This window comes from Melopsittacus undulatus, chromosome 4 (genome assembly GCF_012275295.1).
Source record: "Melopsittacus undulatus isolate bMelUnd1 chromosome 4, bMelUnd1.mat.Z, whole genome shotgun sequence".
Lineage (NCBI taxonomy): Eukaryota > Metazoa > Chordata > Aves > Psittaciformes > Psittaculidae > Melopsittacus > Melopsittacus undulatus.
Genome location: NC_047530.1, coordinates 17541423 through 17556686, shown reverse-complemented (window position 1 = coordinate 17556686; position 15264 = coordinate 17541423). Strand labels below are relative to the sequence as shown.

General features: G+C 38.4%; 1 protein-coding gene across 1 annotated transcript in view; it reads right to left on the bottom strand.

The window, feature by feature from the left end:
- Positions 1-12795, bottom strand: part of LRRC9 (leucine rich repeat containing 9) — a 43958-nt gene extending 31163 nt beyond the window's left edge. The window contains 4 exon segments of the mRNA XM_034061301.1: positions 1055-1105; positions 2426-2566; positions 3088-3301; positions 12773-12795. Of these exon segments, the coding sequence (XP_033917192.1) occupies positions 1055-1105; positions 2426-2566; positions 3088-3301; positions 12773-12795 (429 nt within the window).
- Positions 12796-15264: the final 2469 nt, after the last annotated feature.

Here is a 15264-nt window from a genome sequence, read left to right as displayed (position 1 = left end):
AGAAGAAAAATATTTACATTAAAGATCACATGTTACTTGTACTGCTCTTAAAGCAAGGGGAGCAAGCTAATCATTTGGAAATCATGGGAAAAAAAAAGCCCTAAAAACCCAACAAATAAACCCACAAAACCCACAGTAACTTGAGAGCTGGGTGAGAACAGTGTTTCTCATCTCCAAAATGCAGACCTTTTGGAAGTGTTTACAGTATCAACTACAGTAGGCAAGGACCATAAGAATCTGGGAAGTCAGCAGGAAAGTCTTCTGCAAACATCTGTACCAGATGACTAAAAGCAGTAAGTCAAAACTTAGTTTACCACATTAAGTGAGTATCTTACCTATTCCACTGTTCTGAACTGGATCTCTATGGCCTTCTTTTTGGTGCCATCTCATTTAAGAGCATGTTGGTCAAAGCAATGCTTGGAAAAGATTCAAATAAATATGAACCTGGCAGAACTGAAATTGGAAATGGATCACCTGCAACACATTAAGTGTCCTAGAAACTTGGCTGTTGATTATTGTGAAGATTAATCAGCACAAGCAATGATATCATACATATAGTATATTATTTTCTGTTTCCACTCAAAATGCAAGGTTAGCATTTTGAAGATTTATTTTTATTTTAACAGATAAACTAAGAAAAATGATCAGATTCTCTAGTGTCTGCTTAGATGTGTAGTCATTATTTTCATTTCCATTTATAACCAAACAGGCTTGATTTAGGTGTAAACTAAAAGCTCTTTATATTAAAGGCAGTGAAACAGAGAAATGAATATATGCACAGATCCCACCGATACCTATTTTCTGTCTTATTTGACAGGGCTACATCAATAGAAAGGAGTTTGGAGTAATCAAAGATGAGCCCTAGGGAGTGTTTACACAGACTTCAGGATGATTAGAGCTGTGTGTATTGTATGTAACTGTGAGCCATGCAAGTTGGTAGGAAATCCATACTGAAATGAGAGAAAGATTAAACCATATACGTAAAACCTTGATAGTAAAGCAGAATGCTCATGCTAGAATTGCCAGACTGATATCACCTTCCTGTATTTTCTACTAAGTTCCCAGAGAAGCTGACATCTTGCAAATTCCGCCAAGTATGTAAGCCCTGTGAATATTTTAAACAATATAATTTTAATCTAATATAGCACTGCAAATGCTGACAAGCCTGTAGGCCAGGAGGCAGATCATTCAAATGTAAAAACAAATTTGACTGGAGTCTAAATAATGTTGGCCTCTGTTGTAAACTATAGCTTGCTTTTGACATGGAAAGAGAGAATGCATTTTGCCAAAAGGGAATTAGCTTGGAAAGCCTCTGTAAATGATACTGCAATGAAAATAAACTTAGTCTCCCAGCCTTAGTTTCACAGCTGTGCATGAGAAACTTAACAGATCATGCCTCATGTCATTAGTACCCATGAGCTTTTGGCCCATTTCTTGGCCTTGGGATATAATGAAAACTATATCATTGATGTCAATCATTTCTCTCCATGACACTGCAGTTCTTTGCAGTGAGATGTTACCAGGATTTGTAGTGTCCTTGCTAATAAATAATAATATCTGGAAACACCCTACTGCCTTTACACTTGTACTTTGTCAGTTGTAATTTCTCAGTCTTTCCTTCCTATCATCATGCTGAGCATCAGTTTCTCTTTCCTCTTTTTTGTGGGTTTGAAGGTTCACTGATTTGGTCTCATTCATCCCTATCAGCATCTCCTTCCATTCTATTTTCATCTTGGCATCAGTATCTCCCCCTTCCTTTTTTTTTTTCATGTACTCTCCCAGTGGTCGAAGCTGCAGCCAATTTTGTCTCCTTTTTGGGGTGGAAAAAGTCAGGTAATTCCGAAAGCTAGTGGTCTTTTAATAGAAATGGGCATTTATGCATTTCTTCTCCCATTACATGTCAAACTGCAAATTCCAGAGCTCTTGCTGGTTTTGGACTAGCAGAGGTTAGCATAGGGAGAAACTAAGTTTTCATAGGAGGTAATTTGATATATGACAGCATGAGAAAAATCCAGAATAAAGCTTGTCCTGAACAGGAGTTCATTTCTCCAAGTTATAAAAAAGCAAAAATCCAGACACTGAAATAAGAAGTGCATGGTGAGCCTTTTACATAATGCTGAAGTGCAGACAAAAATCTGCAGTTACAAGAAAACTGGAAAAAAAAAGTCCTCATCAAGAATCTCAGAGGTCTTAGAAAAGGAGTGATTTGGTTCACTCTGCATATGCAGAAACCTTTGACAGCCAATCAGTTCCAAATAATGTTTCTGCCTTAATTCTTCCAAATTAAAGTTTAAAATTTTCCTTTCTGTTGTTCAGTAATTCTAAAAGTCAGCCCTACTCACTAGACACATTTGTACATTATACTATTAAAATACCATGCATTATATGAATTAAAAAAACTTCATAAGAAGGAAAGCAGACTCACCTCTGTATTCTTGATGAGGTTATTATTCAACAAAAGTAGATTCACCTTTGTCAGAGCTTCCAGATTTTCTACCCTGGAAATTTCATTGCGATAAAAAGAAAGCTTTTGCAAATTTACACATTTTTGTGGACCATTAATTTTCTCAGAAGAGGTATTGCTTTGCAGCATTGAACAACAAAATGTCACTTTTTTTTTAACTTGCACTGAAAATAGTTAGAGTTACAAATAATCTGGGACCACATCCTCTGTGTAGAATTCTGCTGATTTAGAAAGCTCTTCAGTAAGGACAACAAAGTAAAAGCAGTGGCAGCTACAACAGTTTGTGATTAGTGATTATGTATTGTTAAATAAAATAGTATTTTCATTAAAATCTCTTCTTTCTAGCAAGCCTCCTGGAAAAGGTTTCAATGTAATTATTCCAGCTTTTGAAAATACTGTTTCAAATGAGAGAGAAAAAAATTCCAGCAATAGATTCTAAGTTATAAAAACCTATAATAAATAACAGATGCAATTTGATCCATACCTAAGGGGTTTTTTTTGTATACTTAAGTAAAGTGCCTCCTTCCTTGAATAGACAAAAGGAGTGTTTGTGAAAGAATGATTGTCATTGTAAGGGACTGGAAACTGTATAAAGTTGGCTAGAAAAAATCCTCATTGACAACTTCTACTACACAGCATTCAGCATCTCACAGCTCTTTGAGGAACAGGCAGTACCTTAGGTCTGAAATCTTTTGAATACTTTGCATGAAGAGAATGAGAGTAGTTGTAATTGGAAATATTTCATGCCTACAATTCTGGGATAACACAAGTGAAAACATTTCCAGAGCTGTTGGTTTTAGTCCATCTTGAACAATGTTCTCATAAGACAACCCATTATATGTGTACCAGAAATGAAATGCAACTATTGTTCTCTTGAATAGACAGGAGGTGTTATGTTACATGAAATTGACTTATCCTGTATGTTCCCTTGACTGTATTGAGTAAAGACGGTATTCAGAATATCCATTGAAATTTCAGAAACCTCAAAGTACCTACAGGAACTGTTCCAGTAGGGTGCAGTTTTCTGTCTGTCCTCCTAGATCTGTGTGGTGTCTTAAATACCCTGAGGCAAATAGAATGCCACTAGACAGCTCTATCTATGCTGTCCTTGATTTCCACTGACTGTAATGAAAGCCAAGAAATGAAATGCGTATGTAGACAGCTACCTGTAGAGACTTAAGTGAAGGAAATGGGAGTGGGATCCCATTTTAAAATTCTAGCCAGTTAGTAGACAAAATTCTCACCATTTTAGTTAAATACTTGATTCTTCTTCCAACTGTCTAAAAATTGCAGGAGTGAGTCAAAACTACAAGATATATTTTGATTACATTTAAGTAACAAGCTAATTTCTGTTTCTGTATTTTTATATTTCTTAACTACTGACCTGTTTCCCACAGGTCTGAAATGTTCAGATCACCACAAACTCTTATTAACACATGCACTTTGCCACCTTTGGAGCAATCAAGAATGGAGACCACCCTACAGAGAGTACCTTTAGAGAAGCAAAAAATAATTGTCGAGCAAAGACATTGATATTTATAGAAGTACTGAGGGAGGGAAAAGTAAAAGAACCCAAAATGTTAAAACCAAAATTAACTTAATAACTTACCATCTCTGTAATTATTTTCTCAAGGTTCTGGTTTTGGTTACCACTGACATCATCTCTTGAATTCTCTGCAGTGATTTCCTAGTATCTTCTTAGAAAAAGTACATCAATATCATCAGCTGTGTAGCTACCCACATTGTCCATAAATGTCTGACTTTCCAAGAAGTTTGGAAAGAAGATCAAAATTCCTAACAGACTGAGTTCCAGAGTATATGTTTCTAATAGAATCACAACAGAATTGCCACAGAAGGAAACCAAAATTGCTCGGAATAACTTATTACTTTTTTAATTAACTTTTTAAAAAAGAAAGTAGTACAATGTAAGCTATTCTGCCCCCTTCTTAAGGAAGGGTGAGGAACTGCACCCACTTCTCCTTGTATTGGATACAAGGATATATGTATCCAATACAAGTATTTGTGCAAATACAGTAAACTGTATTTACACAAAGCATAAAGATGAAGTAAAAACAAACCAGTCTGTGCTCACAATTCACCAAAAACCTCAATAGAAGCTCCTCTGCATGTATGAAAAAACATAACAGAATATAAATGAGAGTATAAAATCCTCTGCTACAGTTTTTTAAGTAATTACACAGCTGCTACAATTAATATTTGGAATTATAAACCACTTACTAGTAATAAGAGCATGATTGTTGCAGCAGCTTTTTTTTTCTTGCCTTTTGAAAGCATTTACATGGTATATTAACCACAGTATGTGCAAACTACACCCTTAATGTACCACTTCCCCACTGCTTTTGACTTTCTGCCACAGTATTTAATGACACACAGCCCCTCTAGACAGTAATTTAGAACAGGAAATGAAGAATGTATTTTTTCCATTTACACAGCTGAGGAAATTACATTAGATGTGAATTAGGTTTGGGTGGATGCCTGCTCCTTTGGGCTCCATAGGGAAGCTCCGGGAATTGTTCTATGTCTCCTAGAAGGTGCATGGCTTTGCCAGCATTCCTTCTGGAGCACTACTTTCACAGAGAACTTCCATATAATTACAGTACCACAGAGTAATGACAGCCACTTGCCCACTGCAGCCCTCAGGGCAGTCACTGACCCCAGCCCAGGCTGCTGCACTCAGGTCTGGTGTGGCAGAGACCGTGGCCACGGCAGTCACATCAGTGAGAGGAGTCTGCAGGGGCAGGGGTTATTGGCACAACCTAGAGGGTTCAACACCACAACCCAGGTGAAATGGGCCAGCAGAAACTGGTTCTTGTGTTCCGCAGTTGTGCTAGACCAACGATCTGACAGCAACACACTGGAGAACTTCGCCATCCCTTTAAAGGTTAAAGGTTGGACCAGATGATCCTTGAGGTCTAATCCAACTTGGTTTTCTGTGACTCTGTGATTCTTGCCAACCACCTGGCCCCGTGCTGGTGAGTAATTTAAGCTGCAATCACTTTTCCTTTCCTTTGTGTGTGGGGCAGTGGAGCAGAGCTGATAAACTGGTTTTGGAAATGTCAAAAAACCTGACAAAAGGGGTAGAGAGTTTTATTCTCACTTGTGTTATCTCTCCTGGTCAGGGAGGGTGTTACGTCTGTGCAGCAGTTTGTCTTCAGTGGGCAATGTAAACTGACTGTGCCAAACTGCAGCATAGATGCTTACTGCACCTAAGCTTAAATCAATTAGAAATATGAGTATGAGATAAAACAGGCCATTTTTAAACCAGGAGGACCATGTTCACTGAGCCTTTTGAACTGGATTAGTTTTATCAATTTAAGAACAATTATAATTAAATTACTATGTTAGCTTTTTTTTTTTCTTATGCAATGAGACCATGTGAGCCCTTTCCAGTGGTTGGATTCCTCACCAGAAACCTGGATCCTCACTAAAACAAATGTTGTGGAACATGTCTGATTTGTGAGTAGAGGTTAAACCTATTGAAAATTGTAGAGATTTTTCTTAAAGCTTTGTATTAATGTATCTTAAAATTTTTAATTGGGATGGAGAAAATTGCTCAAACAGCTTCTGTGGTTCTACCAAGGCGATCTGTTTGCCTGTAGCTTGTTATTTGCACTGCTTTCTTATGTCACCAGATGTCACCCCAAGTCCACATAAAGCCATAAACTTCCATTTATTTCCATATTGAAAGATATTCCAGCTTGGTCTTGTATTTCCCTGTCCATAGATGCTACATTTCACTTACCCACAGACCAAAAGATACATATACCGCTTCTTTTAGCAGAAGTTTAACACAAGTTGTCCATGAGTCCAAATATGTTCTCGTGTATTAATATATATCATAACAAGCACATAATGGAACAGCCTGAAATTAAAAAGGGACTGTTAATGTTTTGAAAACTGTGTGTACTTTCTAATGCAACAGAAAAACAATCATCTACTCTGAGCCTTTGCCAGAGGAATTTTTATGTATTGTTGCTTAGGGGGAGTGTGTTCTGTTCTATTTACACCACATCCTGCAAGAAAGAGGGTCTTGTTTAGTGAATGACTCATTTTCTCTCCTTTCTCACTGACAAAGAAACTTAGGAGTAACCTTCTCAGTGAATTAGTTTAAGCACTTAGGCCAACTGATACCATTCTGTGTTCTGTTTAATATTTTTTAAACATTAATTGGATGAATAAGCATTAAAACTGGACATTGCATCCAAATTCAGATATTCATTGGTACTATCAGTAGCAAAATGCAACTGCTTTTGTTTCTGCGCTTCTAACAGAATGACTCATTATTGGCAGTGAAGAAAGCCAGATGATCTAATTTGGGTATAGGGATTTCTGTTTGACTGGAAAGCACTCCTCTCTTACCAGAAAGGAAAAACTGTAAAAGTTTACATTAATGTGCAACATTTTTTGGCTTTTCTGGGTGACTGAATCGTCTCAGAGTGACCTGTTCCGGCAGCCTAAAATCTGGGTGTGCGATATTCCTAATCTCTTCAACTGCAGCAAACATGCAGGGCAGCATTACAATATTAATCATTTATTCAGATCATTAAGAGCTAGCTAATTTTACTGCAAGATAATCTTGTGTTGGTTTACAAGGCCTTTAAAATGTGTATTTGCATGTACAGTAATTAAAAAATATCTGGCAGCAGCTGTTAGGTTTCTCTTTTAATGTAAAGTTTTTCCAAACCTATCTCAGACTGAATTAATCAGTTCAAGTGTGTTATCTTTCACCTTCTGCTGTGGCATATCCTGCTCTAATTCTGCTAAAGCCTTTTACTATAATTTGGAATATTTCACAGTATAATCAAAGCAGCTGTTTAAGTGCTGATGCTGCTTTGCTGCTGTATATTTACTTTTGGAATTGTCCTTGTAGTTCTGCTGACTACTGTAGAAACTTTTGAAGCTGACATTCATCAGATTCTAATGGATCACTGTGCACCATAGGCATGTGTTTCTGCCTCTGCCTTCTACTGATGCAGATATTTTTATAGGCTAGTAGACCATTTGGTTTCACTGGCATTGCTAAACAGTCATTACTGTAGTTGTTTGTAGATGGGGCTTCATCCTTAGAAAAGTACTGTTTGTAATTTACACGCAGCTTTTTGTCTGCTTCTGCTTTGTATCACTGGAATATTTCTGACTTCCACAGTGCTTCTGGTGTCATCTCTGCAAACCATGGCACATTTAGATGAAATGACAGATTAAGTGGCAAGAAGTATTTGTGATAGACCTTGTGTAAATGTTTAAAAGTGATTACATTTTAGAAATGAGGTCTTAACAATAAAACTGCAAACACTTCACCTAGCTTTTAGCATTGGGTAAGATATATGAGATAGTTGTGGGCTTGTTTTTTTTCTGATTTTTTTAGCAATATAAATATTTTATTGTGATACACATCTGTCTTTTAAAGTATTTTAAATAATATATTTCCTATTAAGCACCTTTAAAATGTCATGCCTTCAACTATAATTGGAAGCAGTTAGGCTAGCAGGATAAGCAAAGAGAGGAATTGGAAACATGATCCAGTTATATTGATGTCTCCACTTAATAATGCCGAGTCCTTACCTCCACTGAGATCAAGAAAAATGTTGCTGAAAAAAGGCTGAGGAAGGTTTCCAGGGTTTGGCCAAGCAGTGGTGGTGCATTAAGGGTGTTCACAAGAGTCCATGAGCCATGGGCACAAATGTGGCAAGGGGAGAAGAGCATTTGCTTTTCACACTGCCAAAACCAGGTATTATTGGAGGAGCATACTGGCATGTATCTCAAGCTAGTTTCAATGTGACCTGTAGGATCGAATGGGTGCATTTCCTCAAGTATGTCACTAGCCACAGACAGTTGTCACAGGCAATCCAGAATCATCACCTTAAAGGCATATGCATTAATGTTTATCTAAAATAACTCCTGACTGTCTGAGCTCTATGTGAGAAAAGCTATTTCCCAGTAGCTCTGGCTGCATCTTCATGTTACAGTGTATGATGGAGAATGAATCTGTCAGTGTTGTGGGGCTTTTTCTCTCTCTGCAGCTCACCTGACTTTGCAGACAGCTGTTCCCCATTTTTCAAAAGTAACTGGACTACATAGAAGTACATAGAGGAATATAATAGATTCATAGAATGGTTTGTGTTGGAAGGGACATTAAAGATCATCTAATTTCATGCTTCATTGCAATGGGCAGTGACATCTTACACCAGGTTGCTCAAATCCCCATTCCAGCCTGGCCTTGAACATTGCCAGGAATGGGGCAGCCACAGCTTCTCTGGGTAACCTGTGCTGGTGCCTCACCACACTCATAGTAAAGGATTTCTTCCTAATGTATAATATAAATGTACTCTCTTTCAGTTTAAAGTCATTCCCCCTTGTCCTATCCCTACATGCTCTTGTAAAAAGTCCCTCTCCAGCATTCTTGCAAGCTCTATTAGGTACTGGCAGGCTGCTCTAAGGTCTCCCTGGAGCCTTCTCTTCTCCAGGTTGAACAACCACAACTCTCTTAGCCTGTCTTCCTAGGAGAGGTGCTCTAGCCCTCAGATCAGCTTTGTGGTCCTCCTCTGGTCCTGCTTCAACACCTCCACATCCTTCTTGTGTTGGGAGCCCCAGAGCTGGTTGCAGTGCTGCAGGTGGGGTCTCATGAGAGCAGAGGAGGGGGAGAATCACCCCCTCGACCTGCTGGTCACACTTCTTGTGATGCAGCCCAGATTATGGTTGTCTTTCTGGGCTGCAAGTTCATACTGATGGGTCACGCTGAGCTTCTTGTCCACCAGCACCCCTGAGTTTTTCCTCTTAGGGTTCTCTCAATCCATTCTCCACCCAGCCTGTATTTTTGCTTAGCGTTTTGCATGGCTTTAGATCATCTGAATTACTGTATTTTCTCATTGCTTTGGATGACAGGCCATAAAAATTGAGGAGTGAACACAGATGGGCAGTGGGAATCTATATGAAATTCCCTGTGGAACAGGGCAAACTGCTGCTTATGTATCTGTCAATAACACATTAGGAAGGAAGACAGTGTTATCTCAGATGACTGTGTCTTGGGGATAGCTGTTGAAAGTCTCCTGTAAGGAGATAAAGAAACCCAAAACCTATCCAATAAAACTTCGTTACTGCTTCTAAAAACAACAGGTAAGACATTACTTATAGAATGTTTTATTGTTGCAGTAACTTCTTCAGCCAGCTCTGGACCAGATGTCATGCTAACAGACAGAAATGAGCTCAGCATTTATCTATAAATTAGCAGTTGCCTAGTGATTCATGATCTTGGCATACTTGCTTTATGCAAACAAAAAATAGCACTATGCAGTAGTGGATATCTGCCAATTTTTTTTTGTCAGGGTCACTGTCTCAGAGCTTACTGCAACTTTTTACATTAATTTTGGCAGGGAGAGTAGCTTGAAAATGCAAAATGTCAATGAAAGCAGGGAATAATTCAGAAACCATCAACTAGGTACCTACAAAGGAATGTTGTTACAAGCACACTGCAAGGAAACCATCCCCCCCAAAAATATGGCCTGGAATATGGGAAAATAAGCAATGCAGCATAAAATAGAATTTTCTTATAATAACTGGAATTGAAATTGGCTTAAAAGCAGATCTCAAAATGGGAAAAATAATGTTAATTATTATTAATCAATTTAATTAATCTAATTTGGCCATCCAAATGGTAACATAGGTCTGCCAGTTAAATCTGCAGATGGCACAGGCTTTTAGAGTATTAGTAATAAAGTTATACCTACAAAATTATCTGAATCACCTAATGAAATACCAACAGTCCAGCAATATGTGCTTCAATAAAGCTGAATGTAAGCTGATACACTGGGGCTATGATGAGAAACCTGGTCTTGAAATGCTGTGACTCAGGAGAGGGATATAAGATTATCCTTAGCAAAGTGCTTCATCCTGAGACCCACTGTAGTACTCTATTTAAATTAACCAACCAACATGTTCTATGGATTTATTGAGCAGATAAATGCATAGAGAAGGGATTTTTCTTTGTATGCAGCACTGATAAAACAGTTCCTGTAGTGGTGTGTTCATTTAATATGGTTTTACTCCAGAGGAGGAGATTGCAATCTTAGCCATGGACTGGAAACCAAACCTGATGATGCACTGCTAACAGGCACTCACTGATAAAGGAAGGTTGAAACTGAACTGAATAGTAGTATGTAGTTAGCTATGGAAAACTACACCTGATAGCAGAGGGCTTCTGAGTCTGACAGGGACAGGTGCAACAGTATCCAGCCACTGACATTTTAAGTTGAACGTGTTGTGACATGCGTGTAATATATTGTCAACGTTAGTACGGATAGTGTTGTGTCAGTGCTGAATTCTGCTCTACCATTAATCTCAGTGGGATCTGAATTAGGATAGAAATCAGCACCTATGAAAGTTCACCCTGGTATTTTCATGGTTAATCTTGAAAAAGAAGTTGCAATTTTTGCTTCTATTAATTTCAGCTGTATCCTTCTCTCATTCCATGTAATCTATCAATGAAATCCAATAGCTCTTTTAAGTTTGCAGTCTGTATTTTCCAATCCTTTGAATGTTTAAGTAAATAATTTCTCCAAGAGGGGGCTCAAATTCTTCATGCCTTCTAAAGAGAACCTGCAGATACAGGAATGTGGGTGTGCTTCTTGTCTTAGTGGTAAATAATTCTGATTTTTGTAAGAGAACAAACTGTGCTTGCACCAGTACTTTGAAAAGCATAACTTTTTCTGTCTCCATCTTTCTTGTCTTTCTTTTCTCTCTAAGCATCCAGGGCCTAAACATGATCCACTAAAACAACAATAAATCTTCCATGGGACATGCTGTCATTACAGGATAGAGTCATAAGAGAAGTAATCTGGGCTACAATCTGCGGTCCCTGGCTCTCATGGATCTCACTGAATCTCATGGAATGATGCTAGTTCTTTGCTCACTGAATGCCAGAACCATTTTGTGATCATGTTTTTGTCTGCTATTGGGTTTATGCTACACACAGGGCATTAAACCAAACCACCACAGTAAAACGGAAGAATCATTTCAATCTGATGAAGCATCCTTATGAATCACCTTTTCACAGAGCGTGGTTACACTGAGATCAAGTCCACTAGTTACAAAATGGCAGGGAGAAGCAAATAAAACTATTCAGGAAAGGTCTTGAATATATGCTGCAGTCACACTGTAATGTTAGTTATCAGAGGTCTCTAGGAAATGTGAACCTCAAAAAGCACCACAAAAGTAGCACTGGAACATGCTGTCTAACATCTAGAGGAAAATAACTGCACTGAAGGCAACAATGAAATGCAGTAAGGAATTTTCACCTTTTTTCTTTTATTTTCTTGCATTTTTTCATGGTGACTTTCATATCTCTTTGTCTGAGGCACAGCAGAAACTGAAAACCTGCCAGACCAGAACAAGTGCAGTCAGCTTTCCAGAATGAAATAATACCTTAATTGGTCTGTCTGCATGAAAAAAGGCCAACTCCCATCATCCCAGTCTGAGAGAGATGATGAGAAAAGTACCCTAAATCTCTATCAGCAGATCTTTCTTGAGTTATTTGTATCTTTTGATGAAGAGACCTGGTAACATAATCCACAGAGAAAGGGTACTGTAAGATACTGTAAGACTTATGTATCAAAACATTGTTTTGAGCATGTAATGGATATCCTACATAATCAATAATGTAATGGATTCCTATATAATCCACAATGTAATGGATTCCCACATAGCTTAAGGAAGTCTTAAAAAATATAAAATCTTGTTTTTCTTTTTTTCATATTTTTTCCCCCTGAATCACAAAAACAAGACTAGCAAGTACCTTGAGAAGTCACCCCTTTGCTTCGAGGCAGAATAGACTTTATCCAAACCTTCCCTTCATATTGTTTCTGTAAGCTGTTTTTAAAAAAACTCTGGAAATGGAAAATTCAAAACCAAAGACTAATGGGAAATGTTGACCCCAATGAGCAGAGAAAATTAGTGAATGTAAAAGAAAACAGTTGTGTGCTCAATGGCACTTTGATATTACATTACATTAAAGATTTTGCTGCAGGAGAGCAAAAACCTGGAAGTTTCAAAGGCTCAGATGACTATGTCAACAGCTTCCATCACATCTGTGAATGTGTACAAGTTTATATGCCTTTATATTTCATAAGGAATACATTTCTTGTCTGGATTCCTGAACTAAGTTTGATAGTAGGAAATGGAATGAGCATGCTTTTGACTCATTATTGTGCCAGAGGAGAAATCCCCCAGTTTGTAGTTTTAAACGGGTTGATGTATTGAAAACCTCCCAAAAATACGTATCAAAACCCTCTGAAACACAAAGCCATTTTTGAAATCATCTAACAGGCAATCATATTTAGCTGTCAGCAGGATCCCACTGTGAAAAAAAAAAAAAGCTATAACACAATCTAAAGAACTCAAAAGTACAAAAAATATAAAATTCATATTTTAAGTTAATACTCTGAATGAATAAGTTAATGAAACATCCTAAATTCTGCTAAATGTTATACTTTGGGCAAAGGAGGAGAAATGATCAACTTGTGTAAAACTTACTATAAACAGTCCTACTTTTTAAAGAAGGACTTAAGTCTCTCTGTTTTATGTTATAGTTAAAATAATTTAAGAATTCCCACCTGGTTCTGAGAAGCACAACTGATGTAGTTCTTTTGAAAAGATGCATCAAAAACATGTCTTTAATTCTTGTATTGCCATAGGTAAAAATGTTCTAGAGCAAAAGGATTACGTATGTGTTTCTGTTATAGAAGTGACTGCTATGACAGGTTGAGATACTGATATTGCCAAGGCAAAGGAGAATTTTGAGAAGCCCAAGCGACTAAGTTCATCTAAAATGTAGAATTTTTCCATCAATAGACATGCCAGGCCTGTGCAGCGCCTGAGTATCAAGAGCCTTGACAGCAGCCTTCAGTTGCTCTGGGAGAGGGATTATGATTTAAAAAAGCACAGCTGAAAGGTTGCACTCACATTTCTGGAAAATTATTTTAGCAATATAATACACCAGCTTTTCTGAGCATAATGTGGAAAGTAGATACTAGGGCTCGAGAAACTTTGTCATTTCATTTCTGTAGTGAAGACTGTGTCTTTCTCTGCTGCTTCTGTTGCTTTTGGGTCATCTGATGTTGAGAATATCATGTATGCACCATTTCCAGACCTTCATCTCTGTAATCATTTGTAAGAGTAGCACCTGGACCTGGCTCGTCTGCTCTTCTAAATGCAACTGGAAAAAGAACAGGAAGCACAGCTCCATCACCCCCCCCCAAAAAAAATTCAAAACCAACCCAACCCAACCAACCAAAGCAACAAAGAAAATTCCCCCCAAAACCCCAAACTAACTGTTGTGGTTTAAGCCCAGCCAGTAACTCAGAACCATGTGGCCGCTTGCTCACTCTCCCTACTTCTTCGCCCCTGCTCCTGGAGGGATGGGGAGGAGAATTGAAAGAATGTAACTCCCACGGGTTGAGATAAGAGCAGTCCAGTAACTAAGGTATAACACAAACCACTACTGCTACCACCAATAATGATAATGATAATGATAAGGGAAATAACAAGGGATGAGAATACAGCCGGTCACCACCTGCTGACCAATACCCAGCCTGACCCCAGCAGTGATGTAACCCTTCCAGGTAACTGCCCCCAGTTTCTATACTGGGCATGACGTGCTGTGGTATGGAATATCCCTTTGGCTAGCTTGGTTCAGGTGTCCTGTTTCTGCTTCCTCCTGGCTTCCCCTCCTTCCTGGCAGAGCATGAGACTCAGAAAGTCCTTGGTCAGAGTAAACATTACTGAGCAGCAGCTAAAAACATCCATGTTATCAGCGCTGTTCCCAGGCTGAAAATCAAAAAACACAGCACTGCAGCAGCTACTAAGAAGGAGAAAAATGACTGCAACTGCTGCATCCAGGACACTAAGAAACCAAACAACCCCCCCCTCCCAAAAAAAAAAACAAAACCAAAACCCCAAACCCACAGAAAAAGCCAAAACCACACATAAGGTCCATGTGATCTAGTGCCAGTTAACATTCATTCCCAGAGTGGGTTAAATAATGAGTGTTTGTCTCAGTAGAGAATTTCCAAGCCAGTGCAGCTGAGAAGAGAGTTTCTCTGTTAGGAGAAGAAACACAAGCACTGATAGGTTCAGTTGCTTTGCTTCTTGCAGAAAAGAGGAAATGTGGCTCCCATGTTGACCATAGCACTACAACATATTCTTGGCCACATCTTGGCCAGCTTTCTTTCACTAAACTAAATTCCTAAGAAACCCACTAGAGCAAGAGTATCACAGGCTGGTTTGCTATCTGCAGCAACATACACATGAGCAGAAAATGTTCCTACTGGGTTAAGATGGAAAGCAGGCATAATGAAGATAGCTGATGAGTTTCGTTTCTTGGTTGTTGGTTGTGCTTCCCACAGACCAAATTAATTCCAGCAGATGAGTAAAAGATGGAAAGACATGCTAATTAGCAGCTTATTTTAATGAACGACTTCTGTACTTTATGATCTAATAAGCTTTCTAGATAAGGCTTATGCTGTCAGTGCTTTCAGAGGCAAAGGTGGCCAAGTTTCTGTTTCTCCAGTACAAGGGTTATGTTCATGTATTTCCAATGCTTGAAGAGAACTGCTTCAGATTGATGAATATTTACTTATAAAGTCCATATATAGACTGTAGGTGATGAAAGCCCTCTTTTATTACAGCTCTGGGGAATTACCCAGCACAATCTTCAAAGCCAAGAGAAGGTAAATGAAACACAAAGGCATGAAAGTCATGGTTAGGACCATTATATCAGGTTGGTAGAG